A 22,741-nucleotide genomic window follows, 5' to 3' on the forward strand; every position below is an offset into this window, starting at 1 on the left:
TTCTTCGTTTGTTGGTCTCTGCTGGGGTTTTGAAGGTGGGAATAGCAATGGGATCTTTTGCAAGTTTAACTGCTTCAATTTATATATTTAAAAACATTGCACTGATCTCTTCCCCAAACAGCTGGAAATGAGCTGCCAGAGTTTGGCAGCAGAGTGTAGGTATTAGGTCTTCAGATGCCTCCACGCCCCGTTTCCACTCATATTTTTATCTCTTCCCCCCCGACACACACATCTCCTTCTTCCTATTTTCCCCACAACTTTGTGAGGTGGATTGGACTGAGAGAGAGTGACTGGCCCAAAGTCACCCAGGCAGCCTTCCTGCCTTAAGGCCAGACTAGAACTCACAGTCTCCTAACGGTTGGCTCAAAGTCATATGTCCAACTTTCATGAGTAAGGTAGGAATAGAAATCACTGTCTCCTGGTTTTTAGCCTGGTGCATTAACCACTTGACCAGGGGTAGGCAACCTTGGCTCTTTTATGACTCGTGGACTTCAACTCCCAGAATTCCTGAGCCAGCATGGCTCAGCATGGACAACCTCTCCATTTCTCCTCAGCATGGCTGGCTCAGGAATTCTGGGAGTTGAAGTCCACGAGTCATAAAAGAGCCAAGGCTGCCTACTCCTGCACTAGACCAAATTGGCTCTTATTGGAGGGTATGTTTGGAAATTCCACAATTATTTTTTAAAATTGGCCATTTTGCCACTATATGTTTGGTTACCAACTAGATGCTGTGGGGAGGGCATATCAACCTTACTCTGCTCTTGCTACCGGTATCAAGCATTCTGGCTCTCATCCAGAACCAGCCAAGGATGATGGAAACAGAATAGCCAAGCTATAAAGAGGTGTTCAGGAACTAGCACCCTTGGATTTGAAGCCCTTGAATCTCCTGCCAAATTTTGCCTAGACAGCTTCGGCCTCTTACTTCTGCGTTCTGAAGGTTGGAATTACTTCACGGTACGAAACAATGCCTTGAGATGGAGGAAAAGTTATTTATTTATCATTATTTCATATTATTAGAGCCGTCCCAACTCCAGTGGACTCTTGAGCTGCATACAATCCCCTCGCCTCCCAAAATCCCCTAAGAAGAGATTAAAAGCTAAAATCACATTCACAGCTTGGGACTAAAATAATCCAGAAATGACCCAAAACTGAATCACATATTCCTTCCAAACCCCCCAAAATAATTATCCACAGGCCTGGGAACAAAGCCAGATTTCATGGCAGCGTAAAGCCGTTAGTTCCCGAAGGGACCTCACAGGGTTTATTCTTCGGTGGTTTCCGCTTCCACGTACATACGTTCATCTTCCATTCTCTTCAGCTCGCTCAGTTCTTCCCGGTGTCTTTCTTTAAACTCTTGGAGAGCTGCGGCTTTCTCTTCATAGTCTTGGTTGACCAGGAAACCTGCTGATTCGTGGCCTGGGACGAGATAGGCCGTGGGGTCCGCTAGCATGGCTGAAACCTCATGGCCGAGGACCTCCAAGGACAAGGGCTGGTAGATGGAGCTGCTGGTTTTGTACTGTTTGTTGAAGAGGTTGAGAGGCTGTAGGAAGTAATGAGGGAGGCGTTTCTTGGCCAGGGTGTGTTTCAGCAGCCCCAGGAGATTCCTTAGGGAGGACAGCACAGTCTCCCAGTCCTGTTTGCCATGATGGATCTCACAGCACCACAGCAAAACGGTCTGCAGGAGATGAAAAGCAACAGAGCAATTCTTAGATCTTACGCTGACTTTGGAGGCCTCCCTCGGGTTGAGTCGATCTTCATACTCCTAGGTCAGGGGTAGGGGTAGGCAACCTCGGCTCTTTTATGACTCGTGGACTTCAACTCCCAGAATTCCTGAGCCAGCATGGCTCAGCATGGAAACCTCTCCATTTCTCCTCAGCATGGCTGGCTCAGGAATTCTGGGAGTTGAAGTCCACGAGTCATAAAAGAGCCAAGGTTGCCTACCCCTGTCCTAGGTTTATATCAAGAAGTGGTTAGGAGGAGAGGAATTGGGTGGTGTAATGGTGTCATTGCAGAGTGAGGTGAGAGGGAGCTGAGGGATTATGAAAGTAGAAGTCGGCAATTGGTGCTATCAGGACTAAATCACGCAAAGCTCTCGAGAACACACACACCCCAGCAGCACAGAAGGAAAGGAGATTGTGGAAGAGGGGTGCTTTTTTATCGCTACACAATTTTAAATGCTCCCATGCGGGGTAGAAGTGAGTTTGCTGTACATTTATACAAGCGCAAGTAGTCTGTTTAGTGACTGAAGTTACAACACTGAAAAAAGGCATTGACTTGTGACCGGTCCTCACACTTACAACCATCACAGCATCCCCACAGTTAAGATGATCAAAGTTTGGGTGCTTGAAAACCACCTGCATTTACGATAGTTCTAGCATCCTGGGGGGTCACCTGTTCGCTGTTTGCAACCTTCCCAGCCAGCTTACAACAAGCTACATCAGTGGGAGGGAAGCCAGATTCACTTAGCCACCGCGTGGTTCACTTAACAACTGCAGCGATCCGCTTAAATGCTGGCAAATCAAGGTCATAAAATCAGGCTTGACTGACTTAACAACTGCCTTGCTGATCAATGGAAATTCTGGTCCCAATTCTGGTCATAGGCCAAGGCCCACCTGGATAAGGGGGAGTTTCAGTGTATCTTCATGAGGGCGAGGTGGAAGCTTAATCTGGCCTAGCGTACTGTTACTTCAGCAGATTCACCTTAAGATGGTAGGAAGTCAAGAGTTTGCCATACTCCGGGGTCCACCTGGTCTTGTTAACAAACTTAAGCAGTCGTAAAGCTGCCCGCCTCTGCCCTCCATCGGCGTCGACTTCCCTAAGGATCATCTCTTCAGCACAGCTGAAAGACAACCTGGTTCGGGGGGGGGGGAAATGGTAGTTAGGAATATTGTAACCGTTCTGCAAATGGCTTTAAAAGTATGTATTCATCTCAGGCGTCCTCCCTGAGTGTTACATGTTTGCAGCTTGCCTTCTTTCTTAAGGTGGGCAGAAAAAGTGAAATGATGGGAGGCTAGACTAGTCCACAATCTGGGAAAAGATGCAGCTGCTTTAAAGAGTTCCAAAGAGGTGCTGGATTGGCACCTCTATACATTAGGAAGCATCTTTTTTTGATGGAATTTTTCGAAGCAGAGGGGGGTCACCTGGATACGATGGGCACCGTTAGCAACCAGTTTAGTGTTTCTCAACCTTGGCCACTTTAAAATGGGTGGACTTAAGACACGCTGGCTGGTGAATTCTGGGAGTTGAAGTCCACCCATCTTACAAGTGGCCAAAGTTGAGAAACCCTCAAATACAGAGCAAGAGAAGCACACAACTTCTCAAAAGAGGCTTTCTTTCCAGTGAATGGATGAGCATGTCATTCTTTCATTAAGGAAGGTAACATCAGTGTAGCCCTCCTTAGATGAGGGTTCAAGAATTCCATTAAAAGCAGAATTTGGCAAAGGCTTAAAACATTTTTTTTTGTTTTAAAACCCAGATAAACGCTCTGGGGTAGGCAACATCTGCTCTTTTATGACTCATGGACTTCAACTCCCAGAATTGACCATGCTGGCTCAGGAATTCTGGGAGTTGAAGTCCATGAGTCATAAAAGAGCCAAGGTTGCCAATCAGGTGTTTTATTTTGCATCACTATTCAGCATCCCTGCAGGCCTTGAAGCCATGTCCTGTTGCACTGCCTCATCCTTGGCCACCTGCTGCCCTCTCACCAAATGACTGGCGGGTGTGTGTGTGTTTACCTCCAGAATCCATCCTTTGGGACGAGCTCAGGCGCCACTTCTTTCAGGACTTGTACCTTCCGAAGGAAGCTTTTCTTTTCATTGCTGAGGTCACCGTCCCACCAATCAGAAAGGTGGGTGAGATCTTCCCTTATCCATTCGTTGGAGAACTCTACTGCCCCCTGAATGGCCGGCACCAGCTTCACTGGGATGGTTTCGTTCCCTTCGTGGAAAACTAACCGGACGGCTGGACCGCTCAAATCCAAGGGCTCTAATTTGATGTTCCCTAAAAATGTGTCAGAGGAAAGCAACATCCAGGGTGTTAATTACCCAAAGCGATGCACAGCCCTGAGTTGTAACTATAGATAGTTTTTGACTTACGACCGCAATTGGTATCAGAATGTCCGTTTCTAAGCGAGGCAGTTAAGTATTTTACATATATATATATATATATATATATATATATATATATATATATATATATATATATATAGCCAAGGCAGTTAAGCAGTCATAAAATGAATCCGGCTTCTCCCCGTTGATTTTGGTTGGAAGCCAGCTGGGAAGGTTGCAGATGGAGATCATGTGGCTGCCCCAGGATGCAGCAACCCTCATCAATTCATGCCAGTTGTCAAGTCACCTGAATTTTGATCACGCCATGGGGATGGTGCAACGGTTGTAAACGTGAAAGCTGGTCATAAGTCACTTTGTTCAGTGCTGTTGTAATTTCAAACAGTCACTAAACAAATTGTAAGTCGAGAATTACCTGTACTGCATTGCACGGTGGGAAAAATAAAACTAGTAAAAACAATGGCAGATAAAAAGGCTAACTGACTAGGAAGCTAACACACACACACACACACACACACACACACACGTGTCACTCATATTTTGAAGTAAGACAAGTGAAATATTAGGGGGTCTTTGGCCAAGGATCTCTACTAGTAAGGTAGGTACCATCCAGGATTTGAACCCTGGTCTGCCACATGAAAGGCAATTCTTTAACTTCTACTCTATCCAGTTGCTCATAAATTATAATATACAAATTTTGTGCACATACCATTATACAAACTATATTTGCATTTATTATTATGACACACAGATTGTATATATATGCATGTTCACTCATATGAATGAAAAAAGATTTCATTCATATGAATGAACATGCATATGGATCTGATTTCCTTCATTCCTTGGTTATCAATTTCTAGCCAAGATTCTTCAGGGTACCATAGATAGCCAGAAAACAAACAAGTGAATCATCAAACAAATCGACACACAGAGTTCTGATTTGACGCAAAGCTATCCTACTTTGGACAAATTATGCAAAGACCCAGCATTTGATGCTGGAAGGAAAGAGAGGAAGAGGAGGACCACCATCAAGATGGAGGGACTCGGTTAAGATGGCGATGGAGGTGCCCTTGGACCAAGTTAGAAACAAATCATCACTTAATGGCACATAATCAATTATAAAAGCATTCTTAAAATAGATTCTTTGGGGGCAGTGAGCTGGAATAGTGCCCTTCCTCTAGCAAAATCTTTGTTCTGACTCACTGCCTGTACAATCTTACTATATTTTAATTTCAGGTATATATTTGTGTGTAAATGCATATTTCCACATTTCATTGTTGTGGATCTATTTAAATGTACTTCTATTTCTAGAGTGGCTGGAAGGCAAATAGCAAAATCAATCTGAGGCCTCTCCTTTGAATTAAAAATGGAATAATGTTAAGATCGTTTAGTAAAGACAGCAACAAAGGGAACGGAATGGGACCCGTTTGAAATTCAAAGACAAAAAACACAAGAGGCCAAAAGGAATTAGTTTCATGCAAAGAATCTGCCTCTAATCATAATCTGATTCATTCCTGAGAAGTGTAGGAAGATTCTCAATCATCCAGATCGTGGTTGTGCCAAAGGTGCTTTTTCAATAGGCAACTGGTCTTTCTTTTGTGTCTCCTTGAAAATGTTTCACTTCTCACCCAAGAAGCTTCTTCAGTTCTGACTGAATGGTAGGGAATGGAACGATTTATATTCCTTGCAGTCATCTGGTTGTTAACACTCTCTCTGTGGGTTGTTAAGTAGCCACAACGACTCTCAGCAAGAGTGCTAATGACCAGGGGACTGCAAGGAATATAAATCCTTGAAAAAGCACCTTTGGGGCATTCCTGAGAAGCTAATTTCTTGCTATGCGGGGTTTCTAAGATAATTTTTAAATTTCTTAATCTGTAGTCAGTTAATTTTTTTTATAGCCCGGCAACTCAAAAGACAACAAAGATGTATCTGCTCATGATGAATGTTTCCTATTTGGAAAAAAAATGGGCAATAAGAAAAAATCAACTTACCTCTTATACTATTATGTATACTGGGTACTCGGGAAGGGAACATCCGATGCTGGAAAACAGGGTCTAAAGGTTGAAGAGGAATCCAGTATAAATTTAAGTCTGGTGTTAAGGTTTTATAATCTGTAATCACTGCTTTTGTTTTTAAAACCCAGTGAATTAGCAAGAGGACCACTGGAACCCAATCCAATCCCTCAACATGTTCTCCCGCTAGAAAAATATTTACATTTTATGCTTTCTGGACTTACCGTTTTGTCGAGGATGGGTGTACTCTGGGGAGATGGGAAAGAGAAATAGGAAAAAGTCAAGGAGAATGTGTTGTAATTTCAAGAAGAATCTCATTTAAGAACCAGGGAACAGACCAACATTCATCCCAGCAGACACAACTTTCTATGCTATCTTGATATACAGATAGTCCTCGACTTGTAACCATTCATTTAACAACTTTTTGAAGTTGCCACGGCACTGAAAAAAGTGACATACAGCCAGACTTCAGACTTAGAACGGTTGCAGTATCTCCACAGTCACGTGATCAAAATTTGGGCACATGGCAACCAGCATGTATCTAGGGCAGGTGGCATGTCCCAGAGCCATATGATTGCCATCTGTGACCTTCCCAGCAGCTTCCAACAAGCAAAGTCAGTCAGGGATGCCGGATTCGCTTAATGACATGATTCACTTAACAATGTCAGTAATTTGTTTAATAACTGTGGCAAAAAAGGTTGTAGAATTGGACACAACTCACTTAACATTCAGGTTGATTCGCAACGGAAATCTGGTCCAGTTGTGGTCGTAACCTTGAGGACTAACTGTAGTGAGGAGCCTACAAATTTCTATCTCATGGTTGTTGGGAACTGAGCCGTGGAAAATAACAACAGCAGCTATTATGTTGATGTCTTTGGAAAAGATGTGACTTTTCACACAATAAAAGTCTCTAAAAACTTCTGCCTGGCTGGGAGTCCCCAGACTTTACTCACAAGGAACATTTTTGTGACATCCAGCCCAATGAAGAACCTGCATGCTTTCCCCTATTTGGATCGGCCTTAATTAAGATATAAAGCGAGTAGGTGACATCTGGCTTTACTTTTCTACAATTATTTCATTCAAAAGGCAAATAGGATGCTTGGCACGTGGCAAAAGACTAGTTTCTACCAACATCTTTATTCACAAAAATGTATCCGGATGACTGATCTTTGAACACTGAAATGGTTAATAGTGTAGTGTTAAGTTTCAAGTCTGCCCATCTCAGAAAGAAAGATGAAGGACCGTCTTTTCCCAGTTACATTTATCCAACCTGCCTGAGCAGGGGGTTGGACTAGATGACCTCCAAGGTCCCTTCCAACTTTACTATTATGATTATGATGGTTATGATTAACAACCTGCCAGAGCAGGGGAATAGGTGATTTTAGGAATCCTCTCTCTTAAGGATGTCCATATGGGAGATCCAAGAAGAAGGGCCTTTTCTGTGGTGGCTCCCTCCCTGTGGAACATCATCCCTGCAGAAATAAGATTGGCCCACCTTGACATTCTTTTGAAAGGCCCCGAAGAGAGTTTTGCCAGTGGAGCTGGGAACTCCAGGTTGATATGGAGCCCCATCAAGAGTTGTTTGTTGTCACTGTGGGGGGGGGGATGAAGGGTTATTGGGTTTTGCATTGGGGTTTTATTTCTGAGAGCCACCCATAAGTTGGGCAGCCATATAATTTTTCTTAAGAAATAAATAACGTGTGGGATGGAGGCTCTACAACAGAGTTCCCCAACCTTTCCAGCTTTGTGTACTGGCAGGGAGAAGAGATGGAGTGTGCGTGCACGTCCTAGTCTGCTTCTCGCACAAATGGGGATGCTCGACCACTGCTTTCACACCCCAGTTCCCAACAGCTCACAGCTGACTAATGGGCCTTGGCCCAGGGATCATGTTCCTTCTGCTAACTGAATCCTTCCTAAACAGCCACAACTCACCAAGAAAATTAATTTTGTGAATCCTCCTCATATTTGTTTTTAGCATTCACATCATTCTCTCTCTTATTCTAACCGTGTCTGGTCGACACAGCTGCCCAGCCCTGTGCTGGATTCCCATTGCATTATTAGTTAATTTTAATGAAATGATGCACCTGGATTCAAGGCAATCCCTACATATCGATGAAAGTCCTTCAGGATTTGCTCTGGGTCCAAATTATGATGGCTGAGACTCTCCTAGCAAAAAAAGAAAAAAAAACAAAGAGCTTTTTTTTCTCCCCTCCCAGAAAAAGACTTTTTCCCAGCAAACATGCCCCAGATTTCAGCACTAGGGTGCGCCACCTTCCCTCCAGGCCAGGGGTGGCTCAGGAATTCTGGGAATTGAAGTTCACGAGTCATAAAAGAGCCAAGGTTGCCTACCCCTGCTCCAGGCCATCCTGTTAATACCTACCTCACACATTTTTAATTTATAATATTCAGGGTCATCATCTTCTTCCTCATCTTCCCCCAACTGTGATTTTGGCTTATCACAATAGATCTTCACAGCTGTCTCCGCCACATCCTCAATGTCTACCAACACTTTGGTGCCCTGGTGAAAGACCGGCAGCCCTTTGTCAGGAAGGTTGCGGAATCCTCTGTTGCGAAAAATGTAGGTGGGGAGCTGGTGGGTGGGACAGCTGGAGGAATTATTGGGGACGACCCTGCTCCGGAGTGCCAACTTGGAGTTACACCGTATTGGGACGAGGAAGTCAAAGTCGTTGGAACTGTTCTCCACTTGAAGGTGCAGCCCTTCCTTGTAGCTGCCCACGGGAATGGGGTCAAAGGGGTACAACCCAGTGCTGGATTCATAAGCCCACTTCACAATCCTCTCCACCGTGCTTTTCACGACAAAGTAATTCTTCTCTACCAGCCATTCCTTGTTTCCTGAAAGGAAAACTGTTTCTGCGTGGAATTCCTGAAGGATTCTCTCTTGCTCATTTAGATCTGCGTTGCTCATTTTGAACCTTCTCCTCAATTCTTTTTTTTTTTTTTTTGGTTCCTTCCTTTCGCTTTTCCTTTTGTCTTTCAATTCAGAGTTGCTTTCCGGTTGGCTGATAGGCTGTTTGTGACTTTTGTACTTGGCAGAAGGAAGAGGGAGAAAAAGTGGATTTCCCCTCCCCCCCCCTCCAGCAAGGGATAAGTAAAAGAGACGGGCATTAATTAACCCTCAAGATGCAGGTTTTTGCAGCTTCTCCTTCGAGCAAGAATAGGGGACGTTTTAAGCTCTTTTTAACCTTCTTGTTATTCTGAGGGCATTTTCCAGAACTCTGAGCAATTATAACACAAGCTGAGATCTTAAATAATGTACATTTCACAAATAAGAGGCAGGAATTAAGTTCCAACACAATTTCCCGGATGTGAAAAGATCAGAGCCGAGAAACAGCAATATCGCTACAGATAGCCCGTGACTTACGACCATAGTGAAGCCTGGCCACCATGGTCCTAAATTGTGACAGTCCTAAATCGGATCGCCCCTGTGACTGACTCAATTTTAAAACCTTATTTGCAGTAGTTGTTAAGCAAATGGTTTGCTATGGGCTGTTTTGCCAAAAACAGGAAATAAAAGTTTTCAGCAAAACTGTCAAAAACATGGTCACATGACTGCAGGACACAAAGCATCCATAAATGAGGGCCAGTTACCAAATGATCCAACAACAACAACAACAATAAGAGTTGGAAGGGGCCTTGGAGGTCTTCTAGTCCAACCCCCTGCTCAGGCAGGAAACCCTATACCACCTCGGACAAATGGCTGTCCAGTCTCTTCTTTAAAACTTCCAGTGCTGGGGCATTCACAGCTTCTGGAGGCAGGTTGTTCCACTGATTAATTGTTCTAACTGTCAGGAAGTTTCTCCTTAGTTCTAGGTTGTTTCTCTCCTTGATTAGTTTCCATCCGTTGCTTCTTGTCCTGCCTTCAGGAGCTTTGGAGAATAGCTTGACTCCCTCTTCTTTGTGGCAGCCCCTGAGATATTGGAAGGCTGCTATCATGTCACCCCTAGCCCTTCTTTTCATTAAAGTAGACATACCCAAATTCTTGCAACCATTCTTTATACAGTATGTTTTAGTCTCCCGTCTCCTAATCCTGTGTGTTGCTCTTCTCTGAACTCTTCTCTGTACTGGTCATAAGGACCACCTGTAAAAGGGAATATCTGTAGCTCAGGGTTGAATTGTGGAATCCTCGGTGCTCTCTGAGCTTGTGTGTTTTCTTGCAGATGTTTCATTACCCAACTAGGTAACGTCATCAGTGCTAATGAGTGTATAAATAGGGAGCGAACCTCTCACTAGCACTAATGTTACCTACTTGTGTAATGAAACATTTGCAAGTAAACAGCCAAGCACAGAGAATTACCAAGGGTGCCAGAGTAGCAAAATCATCCACACGTCAAGAGAGTAGTCCAGCTCTTTCTATGCTCTTAACAGAGCGTTTCAAACAGGATTTCTACCAAAAAACTAAAGTTCCAGAGCTCATTCTGTCCCGGTCTTCTGCTACCCGGAGACATGACAGGTAGTCCTCAACATACGACCACAGTTGAGCCCAAAATTTCTATTTTTAAGTGAGACATTTGTTGAGTGAGTTTTGCCCCATTTTACAACCTTTCTTGCCACAGTCGTTAAAGAGAATCACTGCAATTGTTAAATTAGTAACGCGATCGTTAAGTGAATCTGGCTTCCCCACTGACTTGGCTTGTGAGGAGGTTGCAAAAGGTGATCAGATGACCCTGGGACACTGCAACCGTCATAACTGAGCCTTGGTGGAGCAGTGGGCTAATGCCTCCTTAAGTAACACCAGCTGCCTGCAGTTAGTGCAGGTTCGAGTCCCACCAGGCTCAAGGTTGACTCAGCCTTCCATCCTTCCGAGGTAGGTAAAATGAGGACCCAGATTGTTGGGGGCAATTAAGCTGACTTTGTAATAATGCCGCTTGGGGGTGTGTGTGAAAGCCCTAATAAGCAGGCATATACATAGAATGAAGGCTACTGCTAAGCTTGTAAGCCGCCCTGAGTCTTTGGAGAAGGGCGGGATATAAATGGAATTAAAATAAAAAAATAAAATAAATAAGCCAGTTGCTCAGTGTCTGAATTTTGGTCACGTGAACATGGGGATGCCGCAAGGATCATGTGTGAAAAACATAAGTCACTTTTATCAGTGTCATTGTAACTTCAAGCATCACTAAATGAAGTGTTGTGAGCTGAGAACTACCTGCATTTCACTAACCCACTATTTCTCAAGTTTGGCAGCTTTGATCTATCCAAATTCAGGGGGCTCCCAATTTAGCCAATACAAGCCCCCTTGGCCTTTAGCCAACAATGGATAGTGCACAGTTCCTTCCCACACACTTCCCCAGGTCTATCACTGCTCCTACTAATCTTAGGACTACTTAGCCCTCGCCCTAGGCTGCTTCCAGTTACTCTAGTCCAGGGGTAGGCAACCTTGGCTCTTTTATGACTCGTGGACTTCAACTCCCAGAATTCCTGAGCCAGCATGGCTCAGCATGGAAACCTCTCCATTTCTCCTCAGCTTGGCTGGCTCAGGAATTCTGGGAGTTGAAGTCCACGAGTCATAAAAGAGCCAAGGTTGCCTACCCCTGCTCTAGTCTATGCCCAGCAAGTACCAGAAACCACCTCCCCTCTCACTCCCAGAACAACTCTGCATAGGAACTAATGCGCAGCCACACCCAGCTGCTTTTCTCCTCTGCTTTTATAGCTACTGGTGGCCGGGAAGCTGGGCTGGCTGGGGAGAGGCCTTAAAAGGGCCCAAGCACCATCAGTCCAGGTGCCAGCCATGTTTCAGGCAGCACAGAGTGATACACAAACTTCCAACTTTGCTGCCCTCTAGTGGCTACCAAAGACAGCCAGTTTGTCCTACAGTCCAGGTGCTCCTTGATTTACAACCCTTCATTTAGTGACCTTTCCCACTTATAATAGCACTGATAAAGTGATGTCACCATTTTTCACACTTAACAACTGTTACAGCATCTCCAGGGTCACCCGATCAAAATTCAGACACTTGGCAACTGGATCATATTTATGACGGTTGCAGGGACCGGAGTCAAGTGATCACTTTTTGTCACCTTCTGACAAGCCAAGTCAACAAGGAAGCCAGATTCATTTAACAACAACATGGTATTAACAGTCACAGTGATTCGCTTAAGAACTGGGGCAAGAAAGGCCGTAAAATGGGGCAAAACTCCATTTTAGAAACTTAACAACTGTCTTGCTTAGTCACAGAAATTGTGGGCTCAGTGTTGGTTGTAAGTTGAGGACTACCTGTATGTGGTAGTTAAAGGCAGTGGGCTAGAAACTAGGAGTCCGAGACTTCAAGTCCCAATTTAGGCATAATGCCTGCTGTGTGACCTCAGGCCAGTCGCCCTCTCTTTGCCCCAGGGAGCCAGCAATGGCAAACTACTTCCGGAAAAACTGCAGGGACCTGTCCAGGCAGTCACTAGGAGTCAAAAACTGACACACACACACATATATTTGCAACTGAGGTCTAGAGTTTTATATGCAAAAACCAAATTAATGACTTGGCTCCTGAATAAATGCCTGCTGATTTGGCTTCAAAATCTGTCTATCTACTCATCCATCCATTCATATCCATCCATCCATCCATCCATCCATCCATCCATCCATCTTTTTATCATCTGTGATCTCCCTTCCTCTCTATCGTTTCTATCTACCCATAAGATTATTATTATTATTATTATTATTATTAATAATAATAATAATAATAATAGTTTTATTTGTATACCGCCCTTCTCCCGGAGGACTCAGGGCGGTGAACAGGGCAATACATATTAAAAAACAAGATACAAAAATTAAAAACGATTAAACAAATGCCCATGAATAAGTTAAAACACATTAAAAATAGATTAAAACAGATTAATACAACCCAACCCCATCCCATCAGGCCACGCCAGTTTGTTCAAAAAGGTAGGTTTTGAGATCGCGCCGGAAGGCAACAGATGCTGTTGCCAAACTTATTTTCTCCCCTTCCAATCATGTTCCACTTTTAATTCTATACCCCGCCCTGCTCTGGGAACTTCGGATGGCTGCCTTTTATCCGGATCAAATTAACAACGTCTTGAAGTAGGTGGGATCAAAGCTGAGATGCATTCTAGCATTAGGACGGAGATTCTGTGCCGATCCAGCGCTTGTACCAGATTACGAGGAGCCCTTAGCCAAGGGGTTGGCAACCTCGGCTCTTTTATGACTCGTGGACTTCAACTCCCAGAATTCCTGAGCCAGCTATGCTGGCTCAGGAATTCTGGGAGTTGAAGTCCACGAGTCATAAAAGAGCCGAGGTTGCCGACCCCTGCCTTAGCCAAATCATGTGCTCTGTGGTCAGCCCTTCAAAGTAGACCAGACTAGGAAACAAAGTTATGAATATTAATACTACTTTTATTGTAAGGTTACAATAACAGAATCTTGAAACTCTGAATGCGTTTCTCCTCTCTCTCCTTTTATTTCCGTGAGAACTTAAGAGGGTCCCGTCTCAGAGGCTTTTCTAGGTGGTAGTTCTGCCCCAGACTCAGGTTTCTTTTGTTTATTGTCCTGGTTGTGACTCTTCCTCCAGTTCCACAAGGTTATTCCTTCTTCCCATTACATCTGTTGGATGAGCTGAGCAAATGGCTTTCAAAGGAACACCCGCCATCTTTTTCTGTGGGTCCCAGTGTCTCCAGATAGAGTTAGATGCGCAGGAGATAAGATTACAGATAGTCCTTGACTTACAACCACAACTGGGACTAGATATTCCATTCCTAAACAAGGCAGTTGTTGAGTCATGCCTAATTTTATGATCTTTTTGCCATGTTAAATAAATCACTGCCATTATTAAGTGAAACACTTGATTGTTAAACACATCCGGCTTCCACCATTGATTTTCCTTGTCAAAAGCTGGCTGGGAAGGTCACAAATGGCAATCAAATGACCCCGGGATGCTGCAACCATTGTAAAAGGGACAGTTGCCAAGTGCCCAAATTTTAATCACATGATGGTCCTGTGAGGACCAATCATAAAGACGAGGACCAGTGTCACTTTTTTTCAAAACGCTGCAACTTTGAATGGTTAAATGTATGATTGTAAATCGAGGACTACCTGTATATTTTCTTAGTGCTTTGATCCATGCTCCGAGCTTAACATCTCTTTAATGAGCCAAAGTCAAAATTAATGAAACAGAAGCAAAATGAAGGAAGCAAAATCAAAATGAAGGAAGCAAAATCAAAACCAAGAAAGCAAAATCAAAACCAAGGAATCAAAATCAAGTAAGGGGCTATCAAAAATCAAAACGAAGGAAGCAAAATCAAAATTAAGAGACTATCAAAACCATGGTATCAACAACAAAAGTGTATCACTCCCTATCCTTCCCTCTTCTCTTTTCTTTCCCCATACAACTCCCCCCGCCCCAAGATCCAAAGGAAACAACAAAAGAGAGTGTGTAATATTTGTATTGATTTTCAGGGTGAGGGTTAAAGGTAGAGAGATCTATATCTGGGTCACTGGAGGTGGAGCTGGAGAGTGAACGGATTCATTCCACCCTCTCATCCATGGATCTTCACCCCAGTGGAAACCGAGGGCGTTGACCATCGGTCCTGATCTCCCACTGATGAACCTCAGAACCGTGTTGGGGTGTGAGGGCTCTGCAATGAAAGGCATTCCCAAACCAGAATTCGGCCCAAAGGCAAAGACGTGGCCCATGTTGGTGCGGAAGGCCAGGTATTCCACGGCGTTTCCGAAACGGCCATTCACCTGCACCAATCCCTCCCCAAAGGACAGGTGCATGTCCGAAGGGTGGCCTGCTGTGCTGCCTTCATTACCGGACCACGTGTCACCATAGCAAACCTGGATGCTGCATTAACAAGAGAAGGATGATGTTAAGTGTAGAGAGGCACCGTAAATGGAAATTAATGACGATGCTCATGAGGGGGTCCTTGGGGTTCTCTGACCTTGCTTGTTTTCTTGCAGGCATTTCGTTACCCAAACTAGGTAACATGTCAGTGTTACAGGCAGGACTGATGATGTTAACTAGTTGGGTAATAAAATGTCTGCAAGAAAACCAGAAGCAAGCTCAGAAAGCAGCCAGGACCCATCGTTTCAACCCTGTGCTACAAATATTCTCTTTTATTGATGATGCTCATCTCAGCAAACCTCTGTAGGAAGAGGTCTTTCACCTATACTTCCATCTTCTTATCCAGAATGAAGAAGAGCTAGGAAATGGTTCCAGAACGGTGGTTCTCCATCTTAGCAATTTGAAGATCTGTGGACTTCAACTCCCAGAATTCTCTAACTGGCCATGCTGGATAGAGAATTATGGGAGTTGAAGTCCATTCATCTTCACTGATCTAGAAGGAACCATCCTCCTTTCATTCATACCTTATTTTCCTTCAGTATTGATCTAGATATGTTCTTTATACAGTCTGAAGCCCTTAGACATATGTTTTCACATAAAAATAGCTTATTGACTGATTAATCAATTATCAATAAACTGTTTCCACATCTATGTAATTTATGCTCTCCTCAGTTGATTCGTAAATTTTCAGATGTCAAGTTCTGCCCCGCTATAGACCTCTGGGGTTCATGCAAACATACGTACCTTAGTATACTTCGGTCATTCGACCTTATTTTCATCGCTGATATAGGGCCTTCAAACTGGTTGCTGGACTGATCAAAAGAGTCCCCACCATTTCCACCGTATTCCCCAGAGTAGGAAGAGAAGTTTTCCTGGTCTGGATCCATAAAGAAGAGGGAGAACCAGTTAACTGAATGAGTCTATTGATCAATCAACCAATCCATCCCTGAGCTTCCTCTATGTTGTGATTCAGCGTCAGCCTGTGGTTTTGGCAGCTGAGTTGGACAATTCTAAAGAGGAGGAGAAGGAGGGGTTTGGAGAGCCTTTGGTGTCAGAGGAAGGTTCTGATGCACCGCAGAACTCTCAGCCTGGCCCCTCCCATCTTGTTCCTCCTCAGACCCAGCTGCATGAGCATGAAGGATTGGAAGAAGACGATCCACAGCTGGCTCTGTTCAGGGACACTAGGAGCAGGAGGCAATCTAGCAGAACTGAGCAGAGGAAAGCAGTGAGGCAACTTGGGAGAGGGCAATGAGAAGCCACGCCTTGGGACTGCTGTTAAAAGAGGAATGTATGGGAGGTGCTGGTTGCTGAAGACAACCGTTTGAAGAGCTTCTGTGAGAGTCCTGGTCTGTTATTGTTTAACTCTTGTTTAACCTTTTTTGTTTAAGTTTTGTTTGAACTTTTCATTTAACTTTTGTAAATAAATTTGGTTGGGTTAGTTCCAGCCTGTTGATTATAAAAAGTGGTTGTCCCTGACATTCAAACAGGGCCGGTCGTAGGCTGGAACAGAACACTCTATCCCTGCAGAATAGCTTATGAGACTACGTCCCATTTTGTGTCCCATTGATTAAACAGCCTTGTATTTGTATATGGATAGCTCACTCAGAGGTGAACTAGAGTTCCAGACAAAGAATCACGTAGGCTGGTGGGGGAAGACTGCTGGAGATAGGAAGTCCTCTTGCAGATTCCTGCTCTCACTTCCCATCTTCCAGGAGCTCAAATATTATTGAAACAATTGCATATTCAGCTGACACTCATACTCAAAACAGAGGAACGTCATTAATGTTGGAAAATGTACTTACTTAATAAAGCCCTCGAATTGGTAGAGGTGGTTGTGAATGATTATTGAGAATGATGGCTAATAGTTAGATCTGTGTTTCTCAACCTTGGCAACTTTAAGATGTATGAACTTCAACTCCCAGCATTCCACAGCCAGTATGCTGTGGGGAATTCTGGGAGTTGAAGCCCACACATCTTACCAAGAGAAACCCTGAGTTAGATGGTAGGGCTGTTTTTTCTTTTGTAAATCTTACAGGCACTCCTCAATTTACAACCGGTCTCTTAACAATTGTCCTAAGTTACAATGAACTTCAAAAAAGCCGCTTGTGACCTGTCTTCCAAATTACAGCTACCACACATACTCCAAAGTCACAAAAACACACATTTTAGGTCCTTGGCAACTAACTCACATTTATAGCTGGTTGTCGCCTACCAAAATCATCTGATTGTGATTTGTGATGTTTTTTGCCATTTTTTGCAGAAAAAAACAAAAAAACCCCACTCATTGGTAGGCTGGGTTTGTTCGACAACCATGGTGACTCTCTTTAAGACCAATGTAAAAATGGTCATCAAATTGAGTTGTCATTTGGTGCTTTCACATGATTGCAACAACTTATGACTGAAACTCTGGGTTCCATTGCAGTTGTAAGTCAAGGACTATCTGTATAAGCAATGTTAGATAATAGGAGTGTCAGATAATAGGAGTATAAATTTAGAATTCTATAACTGTATAAATGTTTTTTCTACTATATAAATCCATCATGGTATATCTTGAAGTTATTGCTTGTGTGCAATTTTAACTGAAATTTACTTATTTTTGATGGCAGTTGGACCATACATTATAAATAGTATTTGTAAATAATATAAATTATTGCATGGGTCTTGAAACTTGTCCCTTTTATGACTTGTGAGCTTTAGCTCCCAGAATTCCTCAGCCAGGCATGCTGGCTGAGGAATTCTGGGAGTTGAAGTCCACAAGTCATAAACGGGACAAGTTTCAAGACCCCTGAATTATTGGTTGGTTCATTTTATATTTTTAAGCTGGTAATTTCTGTGGACTTATTTAAAAATCTATTGTACATATCATTTCCTCAGGACCATAAGTTGACACTTTACTTCAGATTTGCTTACAGAGAAAGGGAGAGGGGAAAAAAAAGAATTTTAAAACATATCCTGTAGCGAAGTCTTAAATAAGTTTAAATAAGTTTCTCAGTCCATATAAGGCCAATCAGATTCTGCCGTCTGCTGAGGCAAAAGAGAATTGAAATGCGTGCAAATGAAGAGTATGTTGAGAATTGGGTTAGCCATCCATTAATTGTTGGGATTACAGGATTTGTCTACTAAAGTACAAGATTGGCTACTGAACTAGTATTAAGTTGGAGTTACATTTTTCAAACACAGTGCTTAAAATTTTAATCATTTAATCCTGGCCTGTAATTGTAGAGACCCAAGCAATCTACTATGCAATTCAGATTATATCTTTTTTAGCCAGCTCTTGCAGGTAACTCAGATCTACTACAATAACCCTTATATTGTGGGCTGGGAAAAGCTGCTTAACCAATAAATTTCTGATGAAATAGATAACAGGTGCCTTCTTGTAAATCTTGTAATCTTAGGGGACCTAGAAAATATGCTTTTTTCTCTGGTTGCCCTGTTATTTGAATCAGCCTCAATTCTCCTTACCTTTCAGAAAGCTGTTAAGACCTGGCCATTCCCCCAAGATTTAGGGGCAAATAGTGGGGTTTCCTTTAGTTCAGGGGTGTCAAACTGCTGGCCCACGGGCTGGATGTGTCACACAGAAGCCATGCCCACCCCATTGTCGGCAATGGCAAAATAGTCCCGACATGTCGCGCAATGTCACATGATCTCGCGAGTCTGACATGTCTGCTTTAGTTGCTCTCTTATATGCTTAATTGCCATTTTATATTTTGGATCTTAAATACTGCGACATGTTTTAATGTTATATGGTCTGGGAGTGTGACTTTTAGTTTATTGTTTGTTTGTTTTTGTGTTGTACCTCATGCAGTCACATTGTTTAAGCCTTATAAATCTGCATAAAAATATAAAGTTTTAACGTGTATCCTCCAAAACTCTTATGCTTTAACGTATAGGTTGGGGGGCTCTCCTGCCTTTAATTTTTGCCTACTGTACACAACTAAGCCTTGTAATTGACAAATGTGGGCGCTCCATCACTGGAGGTTTTTAAGAAGAGACTAGACAGTCACTTGTCTGAGACGGTATAGATTCTCCTGCTTGAACGGCGGGGCTGGACTAGAAGATCTCCAAGGTCCCTTCCAGCTCCTAAGGTAAAGGTAAAGGTTCCCCCGCACGTGTGTGCTAGTCGTTTCCGACTCTAGGGGCCGGTGCTCATCTCCGTTTCAAAGCCAAAGAGCCAGCGCTTGTCCGAGGACATCTCCGTGGTCATGTGGCCGGCATGACTAGACACCAAAGGCGCACGGAACGCTGTTACCTTCCCACCGGAGTGGTCCCTATTTTTCTACTTGCATTTTTACGTGCTTTCGAACTGCTAGGTGGGCAGAAGCTGGGACGAGTAACAGGCGCTCACTCTGTTACGCGGCACTCGGGATTCGACCCGCCAAACTGCCAACCTGATCGACAAGCTCAGCGTCCTAACCCACTGAGCCACCGCGTCTAATTCTAATTCTAATTTCAAATCCATGCATATACGCACATACAAACACATCATTCTTAGTGCAAATTATTACAATTTTCCACAGCTGGCTGGGGAATTCTGGGAGTTGAGTCCATACATCTTCAAGTCGACAAGTTTGAGAGACATTGTTCTAGAATTTCTAGAGCTTACCCAAAATAGTTGATACTCCAGCACAAAGAAGGCAAAGAAACACAAAAAACAGCATCTGGAAGATGAAATAGGCTTAATCTGAAGATTACAGAACAAGAGAGAGTTATAGTTAACATGTTATCTTTGACAATGCATGTTACTGGAGCCTGACATACCACTGAATTAAACAATTCTTTCTTGTAAATACTTCTGTTTAGAAAGCCAACCTTAAATTCATTACATGTAGTCCTCGACACATTCATTTAGGAATCATCCAAAGTTACAGTGGCATCGGAAAAGTGACTTATAACTGGTCCTCATGGTTGTGACCGTTCCCACATCCCCGTGGTCATGTGATTAAAATTCAGGCACGTGATAATCGGCATGTATTTATGATGGTTGTGCCATGGTAGGACCATGGGATTGCCATGTTTCCAACAAGCCTGTTTCCCACAAGCAAAGTCAGTGGGGAAAACGGATTCATTTAATGACTGCACGATTCACTTAACAACTGCAGCAATTCTTTTAACAACTGTGGCAAAAAATCAGATGGGACTCACTTAACCACACACTTGTTTAGTAACAGAAAGCCCCAAATATGGTTGTAAGTCAAGGGGCTGGGATATCAGTTTAAGACAGTGATGGCAGGCAGTTGAAATAGAAGCAGGTAAAATGCAGCAAGATATGAAAAACAAACGTTGGTTCCTAGGAAATAACAGATTTTTTTTCCCCTCAGGGAGAGGCAACTGAAAGAAGCAACTGTTGATTCAAGAATGCTATTTAAAATGCACAAATAAGCTTTCCCAAGGTTATTGTTGAAGTTCACAAGTTACTCTATCTAAAATTCAGTCTTCTACTACAGCATTAGGGTACTGTAGGATTTAGGATTTCATGTTGTTGGCTGAAATAAGAATTTGAAGGCAAAAATGTAAATAGAAAAAAAAATCACGCAAGCAAAACAAAAAGGCTCTGGTTGTGGTGTGTTTAAAATACCACCCCTTCCATATTTCTATGTCAATTCAGAAGCAGGTCCTATTTTAGTGACACTTATAAGTCAATGTATTTTGAACTGCATTTACAATTCTTCTCTTTTTCCTCCTTCTCCCCTCCTTTCCTCCCTCCCCCCTTCCCCCTATTTTCCTTTCTTCCCTCCATCTCTCCCTCCCTCCTCCCTCCTTCCTTGCCTTCTCTTACTCTGATTCCATCCATCCATCCATCCATCCATCCATCCATCCATCCATCCATCCATCCAAGAGATTCTCCCCATGAAAATGTCCTCAGATGCACCAAGCAACTTTTTAGCCCTGTAATTATCACCACAGGCGAATCTACATACAATATTTACATATTTCTGCAGCGCAACTCTGTAATTTACCTTACAAAATTGAATTGTTATTTGGTGAGAGGAGCCCAAGGCAACAGGCTTTCTTCCCTTTGTCTTCTCGAGGCTTCAGATGTCAAAGAGTCCCTTGTTTTCAATCCCTGCTGCAAATGTGGCCTGAGCTCCTATTGGTTTGGCAACAATTTGGAAAATTTCTGGAGTTTCTTTTTACCTGTTCTTAGCCACAGGGCACACAAACAGGGCTTCTATTGTGAGGTTTCCTGCTCCTGTTTAGAAGATCTTCATTCCAGAAAGTGATCGTTGGATGAACTTACCTTTGAGTGCTTGCACCATACTGTTGTGTATGTAAATAGTTAGCAATAAGCCATGAAAGAGAGTGCAAACACTGTGCAGCTTTGCAAGGTTTAAAGCGGGAAAATAAGGTGCAATCATTGGACGCCACAACCAAGGAGCGGGAAAACAGACTGTTTGTATTGGTTACAGTTCAAACGTTTTCTCTATAAAAGGGTTGCAACATTTGACATTTGACAGTTGACTTTGTGTATTCAATAAACTCGTTCAGTGTTAACCACTCTGAGTCCTCGTCAATTCGAACCAAACAACTGGCGACGAAGGTGGGATTGACAGAAGACCAGAGATTAGGAAGAATTGTCGTGAAGGCGGCAAAGTCAGAGCGAGTCACAGTCAACCGAGCGGCCGCGGCAGAATAGGAAAAAAAAATTCTCCGAATGGCGCAAATCGGGTCACTGAAGGAATTTGACCCTAACTTCCCCGAAGATTGGGAAGAATACATTGGTCAGGTCGAAGGATTCCTGTTAGTGAACGGAATCACCGACGACCGGAAAAAAGCGGCGGCACTTTTGACAATTTGCGGCACACCGGTCTACAGAGTCGCTGTCGGGCTGTGCCAGCCACAACCAGTCTCCAGCGTGCCCTATGCCGACCTCCTTGCAAAACTAAAGGTTCACTTTACTCCCCGAAGGTCCGAACTTTTTTGGCGGCGCATCTTCGAGAAGAGAAATCAGAGACCGGGGGAGTCCATACAGAAATTCGTCGCTGCCGTCAGGGAAGCCGCAGTACGTTGCAAATACGATAATTTAGAAATTAGGATTCGGGACAGAGTCGTGCTGGGCTTACGCGATGAACAATTACAAAATAGAATAATCGCCAAACCTACCGGCGATTTACAGGAAGTGCTCGACGAACTCCTAACGTATGAGTCAACCGGGTATCGCGACCCCCCCCGCAGTAGCATGGCGACAGCACCTGAAATTAACCAAGAGGGCTATGTGGACTGCGGGGAGGTGGATCAGCAGTGGGAGGAAGAGATCGCCGAAGTCTCCAGGCGATTTGGAAAGATGGCACCCAGACAACTTAGAAGCGAGGGGCCCGAACCCGGCCGCCGGCAACAACCCGCAACACCGCAAAGACCACCGACCGGGGCACAACGACCGTGGCGGGACACCGCAACCAGACCGCGCGACAACGACACCCAGAACCAATGTGGCAGCTGTGGCGGCAACCATCCCCGCGCTTCCTGCCGATTCCGCACCGCCAAGTGCAGGGCTTGTGGCAAGACCGGCCACATCCAGGCCATCTGCAGAAACCGCGTCCGGGACTCCCGTCTGAATGAAGTCGATGTGTGGCCAGAGGGTAAGGTAACCCCCAATGCTAGTGGCAAGGAGACCCCTAGATCCCGGGCGAAATTTCCAAACCTAAGGGAGGTGGCCCGAGTCAATCGGAAACGGCAGGGAAGGGGGCACAATTTTCCGGACGGAAAATTAAAAATCACAGTCCTTCTGCAAGGGGTTCCTTGCAGAATGGAAATCGACTCTGGGGCTTCAGTGTCGATAATTTCCACTGAAACCCTGGAGAAAATTGAACAACTAAGCGGAAAAAGAATTCCACTTAGTCCAACAAATATTCAATTAA

The 22,741-nt window shown here is 43.8% G+C and overlaps 2 protein-coding genes across 2 annotated transcripts; both read right to left on the reverse strand.

Annotated features, from left to right (window-relative positions):
• Nucleotides 1-1,041: 1,041 nt before the first annotated feature.
• On the reverse strand, nucleotides 1,042-9,242 carry LOC310648821 (uncharacterized protein). The gene is made up of 7 exons (XM_083376871.1): nucleotides 8,457-9,242; nucleotides 8,161-8,242; nucleotides 6,301-6,324; nucleotides 6,056-6,118; nucleotides 3,735-3,999; nucleotides 2,701-2,851; nucleotides 1,042-1,675 (listed from the first exon to the last, which is right to left on the reverse strand). The coding sequence occupies exons 1-7, from the start codon at nucleotides 9,000-9,002 to the stop codon at nucleotides 1,262-1,264; spliced, it is 1,545 nt and encodes a 514-aa protein (XP_083232997.1). The 5' UTR covers nucleotides 9,003-9,242; the 3' UTR covers nucleotides 1,042-1,261.
• A 4,246-nt stretch (nucleotides 9,243-13,488) lies between these two features.
• Nucleotides 13,489-20,888, reverse strand: LOC310648980 (zymogen granule membrane protein 16-like). The gene is made up of 4 exons (XM_083377198.1): nucleotides 20,843-20,888; nucleotides 19,489-19,543; nucleotides 15,630-15,762; nucleotides 13,489-14,885 (listed from the first exon to the last, which is right to left on the reverse strand). Exons 2-4 carry the CDS (start codon nucleotides 19,541-19,543, stop codon nucleotides 14,522-14,524), a joined length of 552 nt encoding a protein of 183 aa, XP_083233324.1. The 5' UTR covers nucleotides 20,843-20,888; the 3' UTR covers nucleotides 13,489-14,521.
• Nucleotides 20,889-22,741: the final 1,853 nt, after the last annotated feature.

The sequence above is a fragment of the Vipera ursinii genome, assembly GCF_947247035.1.
Source record: "Vipera ursinii genome assembly, chromosome: Z".
NCBI classification, from domain to species: domain Eukaryota; kingdom Metazoa; phylum Chordata; class Lepidosauria; order Squamata; family Viperidae; genus Vipera; species Vipera ursinii.